The sequence below is a fragment of the Primulina huaijiensis genome, chromosome 3 (assembly GCF_012295235.1).
Source record: "Primulina huaijiensis isolate GDHJ02 chromosome 3, ASM1229523v2, whole genome shotgun sequence".
Lineage (NCBI taxonomy): Eukaryota > Viridiplantae > Streptophyta > Magnoliopsida > Lamiales > Gesneriaceae > Primulina > Primulina huaijiensis.
The window spans coordinates 4098205-4121257 of NC_133308.1; the positions used below are offsets into that span (position 1 = coordinate 4098205).

Consider the following 23053-nt stretch of genomic DNA (forward strand, 5'->3'; position numbering starts at 1 on the left):
ATTATATATGTATCGTCTCAAAAAAAATCTACTATATAATAATAATTAAATAGATGAGATATCATTCAAGTTCTAATTAATTAATGACACGTTTTGTTTAAAGTAACGGTGAAAATTATTGATTTGATTTCGCTAATTTCATTTATAACACACTTGTCATCTCATGATTTGTTCTTGCATTGACCTTTTGTCGGTTCTTTTGTCGGTTACTATCAACTGGACTTGATTTTTCAAACTTGTAGAAAAAAGAGAGAGAGAATTCTTTTTTAACTTGTATGGCTCTTTGTTTTTATCAACTGGACTTTAACATACAGAGTAATGGAATGAGCGCGTAAATTGACTAACAATATGATACAAAAAAACGTGCAAATTACGTGACAAAAAATATAATTTTAGCTCACAAAAAAGAAAAATTTTGAGATTCTATATATATTCTTTTTTATTGAATGTGTTTTGATTCGAGTTTCTCATATTAATTGACTTAATTGATGGATGATTACAAAACATTTAGATTGTAATTAATTTGTATATTTCAGTTGAAGAATTTTAACCAAAAACCAGAATAGGCTTAGTAGACATTTGAAGATTGAAGATTGAAGATTGAAGATTGAAGGCAGACCCAGACAGATAAGACTTTTGTGATATTCGAACTGGAGACCTTCGTCCCAAATTTCATACTCAACCAGCTCAAATATCTCATCAGGGCCATCTAGAAATACTCACTAAAGAAAATTTATATTATATATTAAGTGATAACATTTGAGCTAAATATAAAGTGTTTTATAACAAACTCTACAACATATATAGTTCTATTTTCCATTATCAACTTAATTACTTCATTTTTTCTTATTTAGTTTACATTTGAATAAGAGGATTTAAATTTGAAAAAAAAAAATTTATTTGAGTAAATGAATTGAAATGACTAAATATTGAGATGTTCTATTTGAAATCCATTACGTACAATGATTTAAAAAATAATGAGTTGACGATTTAAAATCTATTATCAAATAGATTTATCTAAATAAATCAATGTATTTGTTATTTGTTATTTTGGATTAAGCTTCAAATTTAACAATCCAAATGTCTCAGAAGAATGTTGGATCAATCTTTTGGGTAAGAGTAGAGTAAGAAAATTAAAGAATATTGAAGCTAATCAATGATATGGAACCAACTCAAATTATTGGTCAAAGTTTGATTAATATCTAACCAATTATTTATTTATCTAATGTGCTCGGGATAAACTCGAATAAACAACAGAATAGTCTTCAAATTAACTGTGGATTATTTTGGTTCAATTGATGATGTGGTAGTACAATCATCAATTTCAACATCATATATATAAGTAATTTTTGGTGACACGTCAGTATTTTACGATGTCACATAAATAATATCAAGTGTCGCCTTAACAATCCGACGAAATAATATTAAAAATAAAAAAAAATCAAAACCACTACATCAAAATTAAACTTTGAATACTCAACGGATGAAAAGCCTAAAATAAAATAAGTTAATGAACCGAAAACTTTATGTACCTGTATGAATTTATCTTCCGTTAGGTTATTCGCCAACCAACATACTTAATTGAAAATTATATTCAATAATAAAAAATATTTTATATATATATATATAACAATTTTATTATTTTATCTACCAATCATGTTCATCTCAATAATAGACATAGAGATAGACACGTACGTCAGGATGAGATTGCTGCAGAAGCTGAGCCAGACAAGAAAGAGATCCTAAGCATATACATGTGAGTTCCCATGATAGAAGTAAATCGCGCACACCTTGATTTGCTTCTTATATTCCATCTTTCTTCTTCACTTCTCTGCATATTTTTTTTTTAAATTTTGAAAAAAAAAAGAAAGAATCTGTCGTTTTCCATCCCCCGATGGATCTTGATTTAACTGTTAATTTTCTGATCAATTCTGCAGACCAATAATGCATATATAATAATTTTGGCATCTTCGAGTTATTGCATGGATACATGTTCGTCTGTCTCTTTTCTCTTGCGTATTTATGTTAACAGTTTCGGGCAACAGGGATTCCTGTCCTCACAGAAATCAATGATTGGTTTTCGTGCAGTGATTATTGAAAAAGAGAAGTGAAGCGTCCGTTCTGGGTGTATCAGAAAATTATATATTATAAATATGAAAAAAAGTACTATGTTTTTCTGATTGGTTCCAACAGAAACACAGAAAATTCTCAAGAAAATCGTCGCAGCTATGTATGCGTACCATCAAGGTGGCTCAGCAATACAAGCTACTGATGACCTTCGAACACTTTATCTGATGAACCCTAATAATGTACAGCCACCACAGACAAACGTTATTTTCTTGAATTCCGCCGGCGCCTCGACCACCGTGCGCGGGCTTGGCTCCCACGCGCCAATCCCTCAAGCACAGCAGTTTGTTGGCTTCCCACTATCTCAGGATCCCAACCGTCCATTGTCATTTCCTGGCCAGCAAGATGAAGTCCACGCCCCTTATGATCAATATCAAACGACAATCCCAAGTTTCGACTATAACTTGTGGCGCTCAGGCGATCATGATCCAAACACCTCCTTACCAACACCCAAATGCTTGTCTTTAAGCCTTTCATCCGACCAAACAGCCTTGAATAATTCGCTTCTAAACGATCAAGATTTGCTCGGCCAATCTTCAATCGGGATGGTTTTACCAAGAATATCTAGTGGCGTACTAGAAAGTATGCGGGGTAAAATTATGGGTTCCAAGTACCTCAAGGCTGCTCAACAGATTTTAGATGAGGTTGCAAATGTTGGAGAAGGCATCGTGATTGATGGATTAGTTAGATCGAAAGATAAGGCCAAGATAATCAAAGCATCGAATCATGGCGGAGATGAGAAACATACAACGGCTCAAAGGCAGGAGATTCAGATGAAGAAAGCTAAACTCGTGGCCATTCTAGATGAGGTACTTTTTTCCTTTCTTTGTTTTTTTTACCTCCTACTAGCAAAGCGGGCCTAGAAAATGCATCCCGGAGAAGGGAGCGGCATACAAATTTCTAAAAAGTTGACACATTAGATTTTAGTACTTAAAGTGGCCGGCCATCAACCTTGAACGACAGGCTAGCTAATTTTACCCCCTTTTCCTCGAGGAAAAGTTGCTTTTTCGATTAACCCACTTAGTAATTACCCCCAATTTATTCGATGATTAATCAAAGTCATGTTATGAGAGTGTTTGCAACTTTTAAAAATATTTCCTAAACGTTTGAGCTGTTTGGTTTTTAAGATTAACCCGCTTAGAATTTCCGCCTGAATTTTCAGTTGCAGCTGAGCATGTCATCGATATTCAGCGGTGCATGTGTTAGCTATAAACTATGTTAGCATTCCATCAAAATTCAAACTAAATTTGCAAAATATAAAAAAAATCTAACCATGTCAAGTTTATATAAGCCAACATAGGGACTAATCACATTCTCAAATAAAAATATATTGATTTCTTTTATATTTTGCAAAAAAGGCGAAATATCCTTCGTCGCCTTTATCAGTAAGGAGGAGCTTCATTTTCTTGGACATGGGTCCAACCAAGGCCCAGAATAGTTCTTGCAACCCCTTCTTGCAACCCTATGAATTTAATTTTCCTGTCTAATAGATTAATGACACAGCTAATTAAGAGCTATCTTACAACCCACGTACAAATATAATAAATATTTTTTACATTATTAATCATTTCGAAATCCGTAAATTTTTCTTGATAAGGTGGAGCAAAGATACAGGAATTACCAGCACCAGATGCATATGATGGTGGCATTATTCGAGCAGACAGCGGGGATAGGATCATCAAAAAGATATACTCAGCTTGCCTACAGGACGATCTCGAAGCAATTCCGGTGTCTTAAAGATGAGATTTCTTCCCAAATAAGTGCTTTAAAGAACAGCCTACGTGATCAGGACGAAATAGAAGACACAAAATTTGGAGGGTCGAGACTTGAATTTCTTGTTCATCGTTTCCGACAGCAATGTGCTTGGAGGACTCAGAGAGGATTACCTGAAAGAGCTGTGTCCGTTCTTCGAGCTTGGCTTTTCGAGCATTTTCTTCACCCGTAAGTGCTTTTGTAATGTAATACTTGAAGAATCTTTGTTGATTTTAGATTTGTTTCTGATGAACTGCAGTTACCCCAAGGATTCAGACAAAAACATGATGGCTAAACAGACGGGACTGACCAGGAATCAGGTATAAGTTCTTTTAGGTTGCCATTCACATGATGAACAGATGCTCATTGGCTTAATATGGTTCGAAAAGTAATTCATTAAACTAAACTTTGGAAGGCGTCTCATAATTAAGGAATACAAAATCAAGATTTATATTCGAATTAAGATGATAAATATTATCTCAACTTCGATCCACGGTATCCCATTTGGATTTCTTTAACTGATCACCATTTATACAATTGCATATATTCTAGAAGAACTCCGGTGTTACGGATATCTTGTCTGCTTTTATCTCAAATTCAATATTAATGAAGAAAAATTGTATTTTTTTATCATATAATTTACAAAAAAAAATTTCATTTTTCTCATATTTAAGTTAATACATAGTTTTAATCCAAAAACTGTACTTTTTTTTTTTTTAAAAAAAATGTAGTAATTTTTCATTACAGTGAGAACGTGACATTGGTGACATGTTTCTTTGACACATCGATACTCTAATAAAAACGATTATATTTGAAAAAAAATTCAAATTAGTAAACTAAAACCGTGAATTAATTAATATCATAACAAAAAAAAGAAAAATATGCAAAATGCAAATAAAAAAATTGTAATTTTCTCGGTATGAATGGTTGGAAATTTGTTTGTTCCTATTTTAAATTTCCACGTATCGATCTTTACAGGTGTGTATTATTTGAACCTAGCTAGGTAGATTGAATTCAGTTTAAATTCTTACGTAAATTTTTCAGATGAAAATAAGTATACACGGGCGAATTTTGTTTTTGAATGATACATAGGTGGATTTTAAATTATACTCAATTGTTGTTAAATTAGTAACAGTTACATCCAATGGCGCCCTTGTGATCACTTATGAAGCATGAGTACAAATGATATATATGATCATCCTGTTATAATATATAATTGGGACATTTGAGGAAAAGATAGAGCTAACTTATAAGATTGTCAAAAACTAAAAACACAAGCTAGTGAAATATCAAATTTGATTATGATCATTTCCAAAAGAATATCTGTGAACTTGTCTTGTAATTAATTTGTTCAATCACTAGCTAGCTTTGAGGTTGGAACTCTTGCATCTAACGCAATGAAATACGAAATGCACGTAGGTATCGAACTGGTTCATAAATGCTCGTGTTCGTCTCTGGAAACCCATGGTGGAGGACATGTACTTGGAAGAAATGAAGAATCAACAACAGATTCACTCTGAGGAAACCACTACAAAATCAAGAAGATCAACTGACAAAGAATTAGGAGGACGGAAATTAATCGTCGCTCCAAATGATCAACCTGAAAACTGCAGTGCAACACCGAAGATTGATCAGCTCAATGCCTTCCAATCCAAGAAACACAACCGGATTTTAAACCAGGTAATCAATCCTTCTACAGTTGGAGCGAGCTTCGCGGAACTCATCAGTTCGCTGAACATGGAAAATAGTATTCCGGCTCGTCCCAAAAAAGCAAGAAAAGATGACGTTGATACTGATCAGGATAATTCACTAAACAGTACTAACCTCATTTCACAAATAAGCAAAGGTTTCAGCATGTCAGTAGCAAACACGAGCAGTAGCAGTCATGGATACTTCAGCAGACATGGCAGATTCATTAGTACAGAGCAAAAGGCCACAGGTTTCCATGGAAACAGCGTGTCCCTCACTCTTACACTCCCCCCTTCAGCAAGTTCACATTGGTCACCAGGATTAAGCCTACATCAACAGAATCTCCCATCAAATTCGACCTTTGAGTTTGGAAAAAGAATTATTGAAACCGGTATAGGTGAGAGTGGCAGTTGGGTTAAACGGGTTCAAGAATCCAGTATCGGGTATGAGGTTCTTGATTTTCAGAACAGAAACCCCTTCCCTGCAACGCTTTTACCAGACTTTATGGCGTGTGACAGATTCAAGTTATAGTAAACATCGCGTACAAAATAGCACAACAGATACCTATATGCACGCGGGATATGCATTATTCATAACATTTATACCTTGTTTCTCCATCTTCTCAACTATATCTTAAAATAACATTTGAATGTGAAGCGAGGATATATGTACAGTCTAGATCAACCTGTAGTCCTAGTCTGTTTGTAAATATTTATGTACATACTTGATATCTTTATATATAATCAGGGTTTTAGAGCTTGAATATATAGATTAACGTTACAAATTAGAACTGGCGTATTATCACATTTATGTATTGAAAACGTTGAATATATGTTTATACATACCGTATGCGATTTTATACACAGGATTGTGGGAGAAAATAGTCAAAATAGTCCTTAACGTTTTTCCATGTGTTTTGATCTTGCAAGCTAGGTTATGTTTTGATTTTTTAAATTTTTTTTCAGGGAAAGCAAACGTAACTTCGGAAATATTGGTGCGACACCAAAAGATGCTTATGTTAGAATTTGTTCAATATAATTAATTAGATAAAATCTTGATTTCATTTTGAAATTTCAAAGTTTTCGCTGTTGGAAATGTCCGTTGAAAATGTTAGTTTCAAATCATTATCTATAAATGACATGGTCATTGAAATTAACTGCAACATGCAGTTTTATTGTTAATTTTTTAAAAAAAAATAAATAAATTAATTATCACTACAAGAAATATTAATATTTATAGCAGAACATTAACGTCTCACATTAAAAGCACGCTGTTAATGTTCTTATTCGCGGCGTGCCCGTGCATGCGCGCTGTTAATAATATTAGAGCTCACACATACAATACTATTCAGGGGCGTAAACCATAAATTTTAATATTGCTAGGCAAACTTTGTTTTAAAATACATATATAAACATTTATATATATATGAACAAAAAATGTATTAAAATCTTATTTCACTCGGAATCCGCAGTTCTTCAAAATATCAAAATTTTAAATGATAAATAATACATCCGTAGCAATATCAATATGCCTCTCAATAAATCAATCTTATTGAATGAGAAAATTTAATTCGACCAAAAGAAAAACATAAATATTTTATTTCTACCAAATCAACAAACTTTAATAACTCAAAACAGTGATGATTTTTTGGGGGAAAAATATTTTGTTTTGCATTAACCAATTTTTGGGGCGCATGGCTAGCTTCAACACCGCAATATTGGTTATAAATCTATGAAAAATTTAGATGGATTAAGTCATTATGTTGTGAGGTCGATAGAAACTCGTTATAAATATAAATAAAATATATATTTATGTTTTTTTATGATGAAAAAAGATTATATTATTTAATATCCTAATGCATGCAGCTACATATAATCAAGTAAATTAATATTTTACCTTATGCTATAAATTTATAGGAATTTAAATCGGTTAAATAATTCAACATTCATATAATTTAAATAGTAGACCAACTCTTTAATTTATGATATAAAATAACAATAACCTTCAATTTTTTCAATGAATATCCCATATGAAGAAAATATTATATAATTAAGTAAACTATTCCACCTATTTCAAAAATTAAAAGGAGATTACTTATCTACCGAATCAAATTTCACGTGATTGTTTTCCGTAACAAATTTAATTATTAGATAATTTTATTGCGTGAATTGGGATTGTTATATGCTTTTTTCTCTTGTCATGATTTAAGTGTTATTTTGTTTGTATTGTCGTAAATTTGGTTTTCCCATTTTTAAGAATTGGGTTTGCCCATTGTGACAAAAATTCATTAAATATAATGAATAGGTCTTTTGTGAGACGGTCTCACGAATCTTTATCTGTGAGACGGTCTCACGAATCTTTATCTGTGAGACGGGTCAACCCTACTGATATTCACAATAAAAAATAATATTCTTAGCATAAAAAGTTATACTTTTTCATGAATGATCCGAATAAGAAATCTGTCTCACAAAATACGGCCCGTGAGATCGTCTGACACAAGTTTTTACCAGAGCTAAAAAAAAAAAAAAATCTGCTGGGCCAAAGCTCACTTTTGACCCTATAAAAGATATGCCCCTCCCCTGTAGCCAAAATTTTATTTCGCCAATTTCCCAAATTTCTCCACAACCGCGCGCCTTAATCTATTTTCTTTGTACGCAATACACTCTGATCTTCTCTATTTTCTGATCTCTACCTCCACGCTTTTATCTCTGAATCAGTCGATCGATCGTCTCCACTTCACTCCATCGATCTTCTCTGTTCACTCAATTGCTCAGTGGCTTCTCGCTTCACGCAAGTATGGTTTCTTTTCTCAATCACTCAATCGAGAATTTTTGTGGATGTATACATATTATTAGGTTTATATTGTTTTTCGATTTTGCTTAGTTTTGTTTTTTTTTTAATTAACAATGTTATGTTGTTCTTATTCATTATGAGAAAGTTGAGAAATTGTTGGTATTATTTTAATTTATCTTTTCGGTTCATGGTACAAATTTTTTAAGATTTTCTTGTTTTTGTAAATCTGATTGTGGGGTGGGAGTTTTGAAAATAATTAATCTACTGGATGGATGTTTGTTGTAGTCAAGAGTAAGCCCTCCCTGTTTGTAGTGATTATGAAAGCAATGGTTTTGCATAGAAGGGAGAACCAATTTTTACTTATTGGTCAATTCTTTGGGAAATTTGTGATGTAACTAAGGCTTCAGCATTCAGTTGATTAAAAATCAACGTCCCATGAATCCTTTGGAAAAATAATAATAATACATTGAGCTATCCGATGATAAATTCAGTGGCAACTTGTGAAGTTATTGTTTTCTGAGTTCATTGAAACGAATATAGTTTAGTGGCAAAAGACGATGTATCAGAACGGATATAGTAGGCTCTTACTAAATAGATCAATGTCTGAAGAGTAGAGTTGAAGGGAATAAAAAGCTTAGATTGAGGTACTCTCTGGTTCTGGCTGTTGACGCAAATGGTTGCATTTACATCCCTTTATGTGATTATATAGTTAAAAATGAGTTTAGTCCTTGCTTATTTGAAACAATGTTATTCTCAATATTACAAATTTAGCATACACAATTCTCTCGGACACAGGGCCGATTTAATAGACTACTACTTGTTATAAAAATAATAATAATAATAATACATGTCATTTACAAAAAAAATAAAATATATATAATTTTTATGAAGAAGCTTCTCTACCCAGATTCCCACATGGTTTTTACTTTTGGAGTACATGTATACTTAGTTGTGGACGCTTAGACAAGCTTTGTTGAAAATAGCATATGAGAGTACTTGTGTGTTAGTTAAAATAAAGTGGTATTTAAATAAGTTTTTATTCTTGGTTGGTTTTGAAAAGAGTAGCCCAAGGAGAACAAAAAAACACATCTCAGTCAAATCTACCCTTTTGGCCTAAAGAACCAAAAACGGTTGCATTCTAGGTACGCACGAGATACATTGATGATTTGCAAAACAAAAACGTTTATTAAATTCATTTTATCACAATTCAGTGGGTGAAGTTATTGTTTTCTGAGTTCATTTTTATTAAATACATCGTCTTTTGCCACTAAACCTAATAATAATACATTGAGCTATCCCATGAATTCCTTAATTTGCAGAGAGAGTTTTCTGAGTTCATTGAACTCCTCAGTTCAGTTTCTCTTTCTACTTAAGCTACAAGCTGAAAGTTCATTGCAGAAGCCAAAAGCTAAAACAGAGTTGAACTCAAAAATAGTTTGGAGATCCAATTTGATGTATAAAATCAAATAGTCATTATAAATGTACATGTAAATTAATACAAGATGACATTTATCTTTTTAAAAGTCAATGTGATTACCACTGTTTGCAAAATAAGATGGCTGTGGGAGCTTCTAACTTTTTCTGATTGTGGACACACACTATTTATCCTCAAAAAAAAAAAAAAAAAAAACCAATAGATCGTTGTATCCTTATATGATGGAAATTACATGTCAAAAAGTTTTAAATATAATAAAAAAAATCTTTGATTCATTTTACAATCCGCGTATGTTATTAAACTATTAATGAAGTGAATTTTATTATCTGTTGTAATTCATAGTATTTGATGGCTCGTACTCTTTTCGTTTGTAGATCTTATACTATATAAGATGTGCCAAACAGTATTTCACTCAAAAGTAAAAAATAACTATTTGATAAATGTGGTGTATTGAATTTATTTTTTTTATATATATTGAACCAATATAAAATCTTATTTGTATTAAACATAAAATTTGTGTGTATTGCTGTATATATGATGGTAATAACAACAATAATATTTTATACCTTTCATTAATTTTTCTGCTAATAGTCAAACCATGTACGGAATGGTGAAGTTATATGTTTGTATCATAGGGTTTGGGTGATTTATGAAATGGATAAGGAGTTTTATGAAATGGATAAGGAATGGATTCATCTGTCCTCAAGGCTTGTACCCGAGTATGAAGAAGGGGTACAAAAATTTATTACACAAGCTAGGAACTATGCCAAAACACTTGAAGTTATTTTATGTCCTTGCAAGCGTTGTAAAAATAAGAAGTATATGAAATTTGACCAAGTGTACGATCACTTAATCATTAAGGGATTTGATCCTTCTTACACTATTTGGGTCTTCCATGGTGAAATTTATAACTCACAATCTCAAGTCGAATGTAGTTCAGGAATTCATAAAAAGGATGTTAAAAAACATCTTGCTACGTCTCAGGTAACTATCTTAAAATTATGTGTTTCTAAACTACAAGATTTTTACAAAATAAGAATCATAAAATTAACAAATTTGTATCGTTTATTTGCAGTCAAATTTGAAGAAGGTGAGTTGTGGAGATATATGTGCTAATAGTAAATGTAAGTTGCTTCATTGGTCTGTTGATGGATTAGTTGTTGCAGAAGGTCGAATTGCATCTACAGATCCAAACACAAAAGTGCATCATTTTGTTCTTGGTAGATCTTGTTGGAAAGTTTGGGTTGATAAGGTTTTGGTAGAGAAGGTGGATCTAATACGACCAAATGATGAAATGCAGTTTCTCGATGACGCAATAGGAAGCACGGTTGCCTGGTTATCTAAATTTGTAGTATTGTGTGATTGATATAGATTTTACATATTTTCGTGGATGGAAAATTTAATCATTGGTATGTTCTAGCTATTTTGTGAGATTTTGTATATTGTTTTGGATCTTGAAATCTTCTGTTTTGGTATAGATGATAAAAAAAGAACGAGTTTTATTAATTTTGTGTGTCGATTATACTTAAATATGCACCAAATTTATTATAAAAACTTGATTTCTCGTTACTATGAATGAAATTGAATTTTTTGTACAAATTTGATTTTAACGGCGAGCAAACGTATGCCATAGATGTGCTTTTCCATGGCGTGCAATGCGAGCTGTCGATTCTTATATCCATGACGTATAATGCGAGCTGTGGATACCATTATTCGCAGCGTGTGGCGCGCTGTCAATTCTTCTATCCACGACGTGTGATTCGCACCATCGATTCTCGAATCAACGACGTACGGTGCGCGCTGTCGATTCTTGTATCCACGACGTATGGTGCCTGCTGTCAATACCATTATTCGCAGCGGACATTGTTCTCTGTCAATATCTCTGACTTTCAACAGCTTTTAACTGTGCAGCGTGCATTGTGCGCTGTCAAAAGTCAATTTGCGTGATGCGAAAGTTCATTTTTGTTGTAGTGTATTTTTCAGTTTTTTTTAAGTTAACATCATGTCTATTGGCATTTAATATTTGAGAAGAGATGCATATCATTCATTGTGGCTTTTGAAGATGACTTCTCGGTGGCTACAAATAGTGCATGTGATTATGAGTTCAAAAACAATAATTATTACAACTCATTTGAAATCTTTTATTCCAACTCAATACACATTTCCAAGTTCCAAAATATTTTTTATTGCAAAGGCTTGTCATATCCTAAAAACTATTTGTCATACTCCTTAAGTAACATTAAGAGGGGACAAATATAGTTTTTAGGAAAGCGTATTCGTATGTGTTTCAAGTCTTCGATCATTTGATTATTTTTGCACTCAATTGAAAAAAAGACTAAAAATCAAAATATAACATAATTTACAGGACCAAAACTCAAATTAAATATTTACAAAATCAAAATATAAATAAGCAAACTTACAGGAACATTTAGAATATTAACCCAAGGATTGTATATGTTTAAGCAATGGATATAATTAAGCAACTCATAGGTGGTTTAATTTGCATCATGTCCTCTTTAAGTTATTGTATCTCAGTGTCATTGGCATGTCCCAAAATGTCGTGAAATGAAAATATAATGGGAAAGTTTCACTTTTGGTCATATAATATGTTTGTTTATTTATGTTTTAATGTTCTAAATTATCAAATATTAGTCTTGACAAGATATTTTTTATTTTGAAACTTTTAGTAATTTTTTGTATTGGGGATGATAATATGGCACCACAAGTCTGTATGATGTCATATCGAAAAAAGAATAAAATTGTTAAATAAAAACAAAGATATATTTTTTTTCAATGAATAGATGTAATAAAAAAGAGAAAAAAAATATAAACAAAAGTCAGCAATAAGGTAAATAACTCATGCAGTCTACAAGCCGGAATGTCATGAGATTTTTGGGAAGGACCTTGTTAAAAACTCTTCATCGAAAAACCAGAAGGGAAAAACTTGCGAATAAGAAAAATTACTCTGTAGTTAAATTAACAAAACGGTAATATGAGAAAATGGCTAGATCCTACCCAACGTGACTGTCAATAAAATCCAGAGCGTGAGTCCACCAAATATTGCTTATTTACGACTTTGAAATTAAGGGAGTATGCTACAAAAATAACAAACTAATAAGATTGAAATTTGACAAAACAAATGACTTCCCTAACAAATTTAAGATAAGACTCGAGAAAACAGAAAGAAAAACATTTGGGCAGGAGTAAAAAAGAAGGAAAAATATATTTTTTGTGGGTCATAGATATCCCACCCAAAATGGAGGTGAAATTAGGGTAATATATCATACTGTATCAAAAAATTGTATATCGTATGAAAATTACGGTATAAGAAAATTTTATACCGACACCGTATCAAAATTTTCGATACATATAACTAGCATACAGATTATACCGAGATTCTACGGTATATCGAGATTTCGGTACGGTATCAGTATATACCGTTTATACAAAAAAATTCTCGTATTTTTAAAATTTATAGATTTATTGTTTAAAAATATTATATATTTTTAAATTTTTACATATTGTTTCGATATTACGGTATAAACCTAAATTTTCAAATTTCATATTGTTACGGCACCGAAAAATTCGATATCATTACCATACCGTAACAAAATCTTTAGTAAAACGAAAATTCGATAATTTTGGTATTTTTTGGTACGGTAATCTCGGTATATCGAAAATTCTGTATTTTTCGTGAAACACATACTGTTGAGTCCAAATGTAACGTGCAGTAGTAATAATTTTATTTGTCAAATATATAATATCCTAATTTTATTGTATCTATATATTCTAGATATAAATTGTGTTATTACGTCCAGATGTGCAAGTACTTCATAAAGGATGCTTATCACGTTGCCAATTATTAAAACGCATTTGGTTGGAAATAAATATAATGATTTCATCACCCAAATTTTAGGGCAAAGAAAAAGGGTTATCTTCACTCTCACGTCTATAAAACATATCAAGGGAGAGAAGAAGTCAATACATAAAGTAATATAAAAGTAAATTACCCAAGAAAAANTGACGGGCATAAATCTAATATTACTACTATCATATATAAATTAATAATTACTAACGATGGTAAATTTTTGAATTTATTATAATAATATATATAATTTCTGGGAAAATTTTATTTTTAGTACGTAATTTGTATGTTTTTCATTTTGAATATTTTTATTAGTCAATTGATGGTTTAACGCCTACATAATTGCATTTTCTTTCAATTTTAGTCTTTTTTATGAAAACGCTAACATATTCGATGCTACATTAGCAATAGCAATCGTCACGTCATCATTTTTCGACGACGCATTAGCACTTCAAAGAAATATGATTAAAATTGAAAAAAATGTTAATTAATGGACTAAGAGTTTAAGACCATAAATTGACCGATAACATGAAAAAATAGAAATATGCAAGGATATAGTCAAATCGATGTTATTGTTTTGATTTTAAAGATCTTATTAGGGATATTCATCGGTCGGTTCGGTTTGATTTTCAGCTTTTTATTTTGGTTTTAAAAATATATAATATGATATCTGAACCATTTGATTTCGATTCGGTTTTCTAACAAAACGGTTCAGTTATTTGTTTCGGTTTATTCGGTTTTGACAATTATTTAAATTAGTAATTAAAATGTAATATTTTATTTTTATTTATTTTTTTTGTAAAAATTTAAAATATAAATGAATTAAATAAATAACAATCAACTAAAAACTAACAAAAATATTCATAATTCATTAAATATAATCTCAGAAAATATATAATCTAAATAAAAATGTAAATAAAATCATCAATCTAAATAACTTTTGGTTTTTCGGTTAGTTTGGTTTTGACAAATATAATCAGAAATATAAACGTATAAAATTAGATTTTAACATTTATATCCAACTTAAAAAATTTGTTTTTTTTTTTCGAATTTCAGATTTTTCAATTTAAACTCAAGTATAACACCCCTGGATCCTATATCACTACCCTACTTTCAAAGTTGTAATCAGGGTTCTAAAAAACCCGCTTAAGCTTGAAGCTCGGCAAAAACGCCCCGCTTCGGCGAAAGCGGAAAAAAGCGGTCAAACTATAGTTTGACCGAATTAAGCATAATTAAGATGTTTAATTAAGCATGTTTAAGCACAATTAATCGCTTTTATTTATTTTTTTAATTTTTTTAATTTTGAAAGTATGTCCTTTTATTTTCAAATAATAAATTAAGTTTATAATTTAGATGTTTATTTTTTAATTTTAATTATGATTAAGCGTGTCTGATAATGATTTGACATATATTTAACATTGTTAATGTGGTCTAGTTGTAAAAAAAAATAAAGATTGTAATTTTGATATTTTATGATTTTATAAATATGAGAATTAATGCATCAGACTTAAATTTATCATATTTATGTATTATTTTATCTATTTATTGGTTTGAGATAATTACAATTACACTAAAGATAAAAAACGCTTTTTCACGCTTAAGCTTGTGCTAATCTCGCTTAAGCTTGAAAAGCTTGGAGCTCGACATCCGCGCTTCGGGGCGCTTCACGTTTTTTAGAACCTTGGTTGTAATATTAATCGTTGTAGGATCGATATCTCAAAACCCTCCTAACTTGACTACAAACTAAATTTCTAGAAGTCGTAAATGGGGAGAGAGTCCTGCCTAAATTTCTAGAAGGCGTAAATGAATAAATACGATATAATTAAAAATACTTTTTTAAAATAAAAAAAATACTTTTCTATAATGTTAAAAATATTTTTTTCAAAAAAGGAACAGATCCAATAAAAACAAGCCTTAAAGTTACCAATTTATTTTTAAAAAACATAAGCTTTTCTATTAAAGCCTAAAAATATATATATAATACCTATCAATTTATAAGCTACCTCTTACCCATGCATTACACCTAGCCTGTCTGTACACAATGACGGAATCAGAAATATAACTCTGTCCAGATTAGAATTTTAAACTCTAGAATCTTTTATTATTTTAAATTGATTTACCCAGGCTAATATCATATTATTTTAAAATCATAAAAAATTTATATATAAATATTTTTTAAAAAAAATTGGGCCATCGGACTAAAGCCTGGGTATATGTATATGCACGTGTCTGTGCATGTTCAGATGATTTTTTTTATAAGTATTATTTTTAAAAAAATTGAAAATAATTTTTTTATTTGTATTTTTAATGATTTTTTTAGATTTTATTTACATAAATTTAATTTTTCATGAAAAAAATTTGAAGAGCTAAAAAAAAAGGGATATTTTGGGATTCGAAAAATGATATAAAGATTCAATATTTTGTCTCTATTATATCTCAAATATTATAGCAATTTATATTTTGTTTGAACGAAAAATGCAATGAACAATATATCTGTGCAGCTGCCGGCTTCGCCACTCAGGACGTGCCATGTGTATATTTGAAGTCAACTGACGTCACTCGCTCCTGTCCCCGTGCGTTGACCGCCGAAATGAATACTTACGGGAAAAAAAAAGAAGAAGTTATATATGACCGAATAATTCAATTTGAATCCAAACAAATTAATAGAATTTTCTTTGGTCAAAAACTTCAATTTATTTATTATTAATTTTGCTTAAGACTCTTTCGTCATTCAAAATATTCTTGCAAATTAGCCGCTTTTTCTTACCACTTGTGGTTAATTATAGGGGAAGCAAGTGATTTTGATATGTGCATGGATCTAGTTTAATTTTATCACGTTAATTAAAAATCAAACTTTGTGTATAATATTTTTAAAATTTAAAATAGTTATATCGAAAATAAGAACAAGTGGATTTTAGAAAGAGTGCGAACATGAACCTTATCAAATAAATAAAAATTTAATATTTAGATTTTCCTTAAGTTTCTTTTTTTATTTTTGATCGTGTAATTTGGTCACATCGTGATTTTGATTTTTTGTATTATCAAGTTTCAGTTATAGTCCTGTATTAATTATTTTCGATAATGTTATTTTTTTCATCAGAGTGCTGAGGTGACAATATACGTACAATATGTCAGAGTCGTATAGACATCAAGTTGGAAAAATGACTAAACTTGAGTAATGATCGTATAAATTCTTGCTTCCGGACGATGAATGCGAAGACAGAAAAAATATCTTTATTTAGTGATATCTTATCTGTCGAGATAGATAGAGTCTGCGCCAACTTTCTGTAAATACTTTATTTTATTTGATTTCTTTGCTATTGAATCATCGAATTTGTATATAGTTTTCCAATTTGTTGACAGATATGGATGAAATTGAGATACCTCAGTATTTCATCTGCCCAATATCCCTCCAAATCATGAAAGATCCGGTCACCACCGTCACCGGCATCACCTACGACCGCGAAAGCATCCAGCAATGGTTGCTGACCGCCACGGCAGAAGACAACTGCTCCGCCGTGTGTCCTGTCACGAAACAGCCATTGCCCAGGGACTCCGACTTGACTCCCAACCACATTCTCAGACAATTAATCCAGGCTTGGTGCACTGCCAATGCTAAAAGCGGGATCGATCGAATCCCAACACCGAAATATCCGGTCCAGAAATCTGCAGTATTCAAACTCATCCGGGATGTGAAAAGTGGTGACAGATTATTACATGTAAATGCTCTCAAGAAGTTGGATGAATTAGCTGCTGAGGATGAAAAGAACCAAAAATGCATGGCGGAAGCAGGTGTGCCAAAAGCTATGATTTCCTTAATCTTGAAAAGATTTAGAGAAGGTAAACTGTCGGGCATTGAAGAAGCTCTGAGAATTCTACAGCTAACATGGATTCCCAGTGCAGAAAACAAGAAGATTGTTGAAGAAAACATGGATTTGATTCAATCGATTTTGTGGGTTTTGAAGAGTGAATTAGAAAATGGAACCTCCAAGAATCAAGCTCTCACAGTCTTAAAAAACATCACAGAAGTAGCCAGTTCCAGTGTTATGGAGAGATTTGACCTCGATTTTTTCAAACAAATGGTGACCATTTTGCGGAAGAAAACATCCCCGCAGGCCATGAAATCTGTTCTTCATGTGTTAAACGAGACGTCTCCTTCCGGAAGAAACAGGACGAAAATAGTCGAAGCCGGGGCAGTGTTCGAAATAATCGAGCTCGAATTAAGCAACCCGGATAAGAAAACAACGGAGCTAATCTTCAACCTATTAGCAAACTTATGTTCTTGTGCCGATGGCCGGCAGAAACTTCTTGAACACGCCGGCGGGATAGCCATGGTGGCGAAGCGGTTGTTGAGGGTTTCTCCGGCCACCGACGACAGAGCCCTTTGCATAATCGAATCGCTCGCGAGATTCTCAGCCACACGAGAGGTGGTTTCGGAGATGTTAAGGGTGAGTGCTGTGTCCAAATTATGCATGGTGCTTCAGGCAGATTGTTCGGGCTATTTGAAGATTAAAGCTAGGGAGATTTTGAGACTGCATTCAAATGCCTGGAACAATTCACCTTGTATACAAGTTTATCTCCTGACAATGCATCCTCGATAGCACATGGAAAACAAAGCATCGATCGATTAACGTTTGATATGTATTTTTTCCCCCTTTTTCGATTTTTTATTTTCCTTTTTGGAATATGAATGAACACTTTATTAATGTTACGTAAATTTTTTTTATCAATTCATGTGTTGGGTTTTTTTTTCTTCAATCTTTCGTTTGGAATCCTAACACTTGATCAGGCAACTTTTTTGATATATATTGTAACACTCCAAATTCGACGATTATCCTACATTATATCAGAGGGTTGAAATTAATTAAATATAGCTTCTGGGCATTTTCTTTTATCAAATGTAATGAATAATTCCATATGATTTTAATGTACGACTAATGCTACATTTCAAATTGACGCAACATTTCAACTATGAGAAAATATTATTTTTTTTAAAAAAAATTAATATTTAATTGATCAGGTCTTTTGCTTTATTTTCTATCTCAAATAAAAATAATTTATAGGAAATTAAATGGGTTTCTGCAAACAAGTTTTAACTCTACTGGCAAACCAATTTCGTGGTCAACAGTCAAAAAAGAAATCTTATATTTAGTATATCATTCTTAGTGATAAATTATATGTACTAATGTGTATATAAAAAATAACAAATTCTAAAAATAATAATTTAATGAAAATTTAAAGTTTTTTAAGGAGAAGATTTCTGCGATCTGTTTCTAGGGTAAGTTGCACAATATTTAAGTAATCGAGTTATTTTAATTTTGACAAAAACTTGTGTGAGAAGGTCTCACGTGTCGTATTTTGTAAGACGAATATCTTATTTGGATCATCCACGAAAAAAAATATTATTTTTTGTGCTAAGAGTATTACTTTTTATTGTGAATATCGGTATAGTTTACCCGTCTCACAGATAAAGATTCGTGAAACCGTCTCACAAGAGACCTACTCTTTAATTTTTTTATTAAAGGTTTTAATTTGAAAGAGCAGATTTATATTTTGAATTTCTGAAGACTATCTCTCTATTAAGGGGTTTAGAAATTTGATAGTATTTGTTATTAATTAAATTTTATAATAATAATTTTCAATTAAGCTTGTTTCCTTGCTATCGTTTTACTTCGAAATAAACTTCAGTTATACTTAGAAGAAGTTTAGATTTTAAGCTCAAAATTTAACTATTATGAATTGGAAGAAACATGCATGAAATATATTTAATCTCTGAAATTATAAAGAGTACACTTAGACATAAGGATCGATGACAATGAATCGGATGGATTTGGGTAGTATTTCACATTCTTGTCTTCATCCTCATTTATTATATTCACTCCATCCTCGTCTGATATTAAATTTTCATCATCATCCTCATATCCGTCGGAAGATATCCAAATAGTGCTTTAGATAGCGAGGCGAACATCTGGAACGTCTGCAGTAGTTTTTAATTATTATTTCGCTCTTCAGTGCTTACCAAGTATTGAATAAGAACACTCTGTTGAACTTTATTATTGGAAAAAAAAAATTCAAACAAATTTTCATTGAATATTTTACCAAATAAATTGGATGGTTCGCAGTTGCTGAATAATAATCAGCATTTGAATGATTAAATTGTGTATACTTTGGTATATTTGTGTTGAATTGTCAAATTGTTTCTTTGAATTGTAGCCGACGGCGCTTTTGCTCCATTTTATTCGGAAAGAATAACAAATGCAATTTGAGTGACTGAATTTCAGTAAGTTTATTTCAATAATACGAAATATTGTAAAAATCGTTATGTAATTTGGTCTTTTTTCTTTGTTTGGTAGTCTTGTAAATTGTAAGTGGTCAAAATGATTTTTTTTTTCAGTGAAAAATAATACTTTAGACATAGAAACTATTACTTTTCATGACATGAGTTATAAACTCGTCACATAAAATTGACTTTTGACACGATTTCACATGAATTTTTGTTTTTTAAAGTCATATATAATCATATTTTAAGTTCCCCATCCTTTAAATATACAATATAATAGGAAAAATTACAATTTTAATCATGTATATTTGTCTCTTTATGATTTTGATCATTATATTATCAAATTTAAATATTATTCATGTATCTTCTAATTTTTTTGATTATTTTAATCATATTTGATTGAGATTACTGTCAGCGTTCCAAATACACGCGCCACCTCAGTAATGAGCCGCCAAGAGCATAATATGATTCTCGTGAAAAGTAAGCCGAATTATTAAATGGGCAAGTATGTGGCCCAATAATGTCCGCCATGGGCCTACAATTCTGCAGTTTGGTCCATTTAATTCACCTCAAATCTTTACTAATTGTTTTCCTGGTTCACGAGTTCTTGAGAATCACTCTTATGCTCTTTCATAAATTATACTTCGTTTCACGTTTTGTAATATAGATATTTCTTTTTATTATTTTATTTAAGAGTCATTTGATACTTTTTTTTTTATTATTATTACATATGATATGGAATGAATAAAATTTGTATGAACATTGTAATAATATTTCCAACATATATAATATATATCCATGAGTAATTAGGATAATATAGTTCAAGAATTCCATGCTTGGAAGTGGTCTGATGTATCATTAATATGGATTTTAATGTGGTATATTTCTTCATCACCAATTGTTATGGATTTTCAGCGTTTGAATGCTTCAACTACCGGCTGGCCTGGCTTGGCTTTTGTGCCCACAATAATTAAAACCACGTCGAATTTTATTACCACCCAACCATTCGCACAACAATCATCGACTATTGTTTTTAACTACATTAATTTTATGTACACTTAATTCCAACTATGTTAGTTTTTTTTTGTTTTTTTTTTTAATTTTTTCAGTCATATATATGTAAAAATAACTCCCATTAAATTTCAACGAAATGCATGGACTATCACACATCTCGAGAGTTATTATTATTATTTTTTTTTGAATGGTGATATCGTGAGTTATAAGTTTCCCTCGATTGTATATATATCGAAGGAGGAATATGCTCAAATTCATCATTTTAACTTATTTTAGGTTTTGGTCGTTTAAGCATTGTAAATTAATTGGGATCTTCGGGCGTTTATTTAGTGTCATTTTGTTTGAGTGGCGGCGTGACGACACTAAACATTACTGACATAACATTAGATATTACTAACGTAGAATTGGATATTGTTGACATGTTATAAACCAACACTCCGATAAAACATGACTAAAGTCCAAAAAAGTAATTTACGTTATGCAAAACCAAATTTTAGTTACTTAGACATAGATGAACTTATATGGCTATTTTAGTATAAAAAAAAAAATCTCAAATCAACTTCTATGCACTACAAGAAATTCTGCATACAACAACGCACATACGACAACGGTTTTTCACAAAAACCATTGTCGTATGTTTTTTAACAACGTTTTTATCGAAAATCGTTGTCTTTTGGAGGCCAAAGACAACGGTTTTTAAAAATCGTTGTCTTTGGGGAGTCAAAGACAACAGTTTTTAAAAACCGTTGTCGTTTTGGGGTCAAAGACAACGGTTTTTGGGGTGAATGACAACGGTTTTATAAAATCGTTGTCTTTGAGCGTTTTTTTAGGGTCAACGACAACGGTTCTATGAATTGTTGTCTATTAGCGTGTTTTTTTTGGACAATTGACAACTTTTTGAAGAAACCGTTGTCGATTAGCGAGGTTTTTGCACAAAAAACTGTTTTGGAAAACGTTGCAATATTTAGCGACGGTTTTTGAGCGACCGTTTGTAAAAACCGTCGTTAATTTTAAATTAGCGACCGTTTTAAAAAAACCGTCGCATCTTTAAATTTAGCGACGCTTAAATAAAACCCGTCGCTAAAATTAGCGACATTGTTTTAAAACCGTCGCTAATTTTAACGACGGTTTAAATCCAAACCGTTGCCAAATAAAATAAATGCGACGGTTTATCATTTACCGTCGTCAATAGCGACGGTTTAACCAAAACCCGTCGCAAACTGTCTATAAATATCTTCATTTTCGATTCATTTTCCTCCACAACACTTCACAACACTTAAAATTTTTCTCTTTTACACAATTTTATCACTTCACACAATACTTAAAATTTTTCTCACCACTTCATAACACTTAAAATTTTTCTCTCTTACACCGATTTATCATTTCACACAACACTTAAAATTTTTCTCTCTTACACAATTTTATCACTTTCACACAACACGTTAAATTTTTCTAACCACTTCATAACACTTAAAATTTTTCTCTTTTACACGATTTTACTACTTCACAACACTTAAAATTTTTTTCTTTTACACGATTTTAGTTTTGATTATTAGTTTCTTTTAGATTTATTAAATTATTAAAAGTATTTTTTTTATTTTTCGAAACAAATTAGCGACGGAAATCTTGATTAATTTTAGCGACGGACTTGATTGCTACAATTAGCGACGATTGACTAAACCGTCGCTAATTTAAACCAGCGACGGTTTTAGTAACCGTCGCTAATTTTGAATTAGCGACTGTTTTATTCATACCTGTCGCTAAAAACCGTCGCAAATTTGATCTACCACAACGGATAAAAACCGTTGTCGTTGAACGGACTTTCAACAACACCCTCAATTACAACAATTTTAAAATGCCTACGACAACGGATAAAATCCGTTGTCGTTTGCCGTTTTTGTAGTAGTGATGGTTGAAAATTTTTTAAAGTTATATCCATGTGTATGGTTTAAAATGGAAAAAAAATTAAAAAGTAAGAACTTCAACTTGAGATATTATATTTCGGGAATTTGTTAAACGGGACGAACATTAAAATTGTATGCGTGCCTGTAATAATTACTAATAAAAGAAGCTAATTCGATAAAAATCTTTCAAATTA

The 23053-nt window shown here is 31.2% G+C and overlaps 2 protein-coding genes across 2 annotated transcripts; both read left to right on the top strand.

The window, feature by feature from the left end:
• Positions 1–1787: 1787 nt before the first annotated feature.
• LOC140973185 (BEL1-like homeodomain protein 1) lies at positions 1788–6491 on the top strand. The gene is made up of 4 exons (XM_073435795.1): positions 1788–2936; positions 3725–4068; positions 4139–4199; positions 5299–6491. Exons 1-4 carry the CDS (start codon positions 2229–2231, stop codon positions 6097–6099), a joined length of 1914 nt encoding a protein of 637 aa, XP_073291896.1. The 5' UTR covers positions 1788–2228; the 3' UTR covers positions 6100–6491.
• Positions 6492–16842: 10351 nt separating this feature from the next.
• On the top strand, positions 16843–18320 carry LOC140972108 (E3 ubiquitin-protein ligase PUB24-like). Its single transcript, XM_073434578.1, has 2 exons — positions 16843–16948; positions 17025–18320. Exon 2 carries the CDS (start codon positions 17027–17029, stop codon positions 18260–18262), a length of 1236 nt encoding a protein of 411 aa, XP_073290679.1. The 5' UTR covers positions 16843–16948; positions 17025–17026; the 3' UTR covers positions 18263–18320.
• Positions 18321–23053: the final 4733 nt, after the last annotated feature.

Coding starts and splice junctions, on each gene's coding strand:
- LOC140973185 (XM_073435795.1), top strand. CDS start 2,229: ATGTATGCGTACCATCAAGGTGGCTCAGCAATACAAGCTACTGATGAC. Junction 2,937..3,724: donor TCGTGGCCATTCTAGATGAG/GTACTTTTTTCC, acceptor TTTCTTGATAAG/GTGGAGCAAAGATACAGGAA. Junction 4,200..5,298: donor CGGGACTGACCAGGAATCAG/GTATAAGTTCTT, acceptor AAATGCACGTAG/GTATCGAACTGGTTCATAAA.
- LOC140972108 (XM_073434578.1), top strand. CDS start 17,027: ATGGATGAAATTGAGATACCTCAGTATTTCATCTGCCCAATATCCCTC.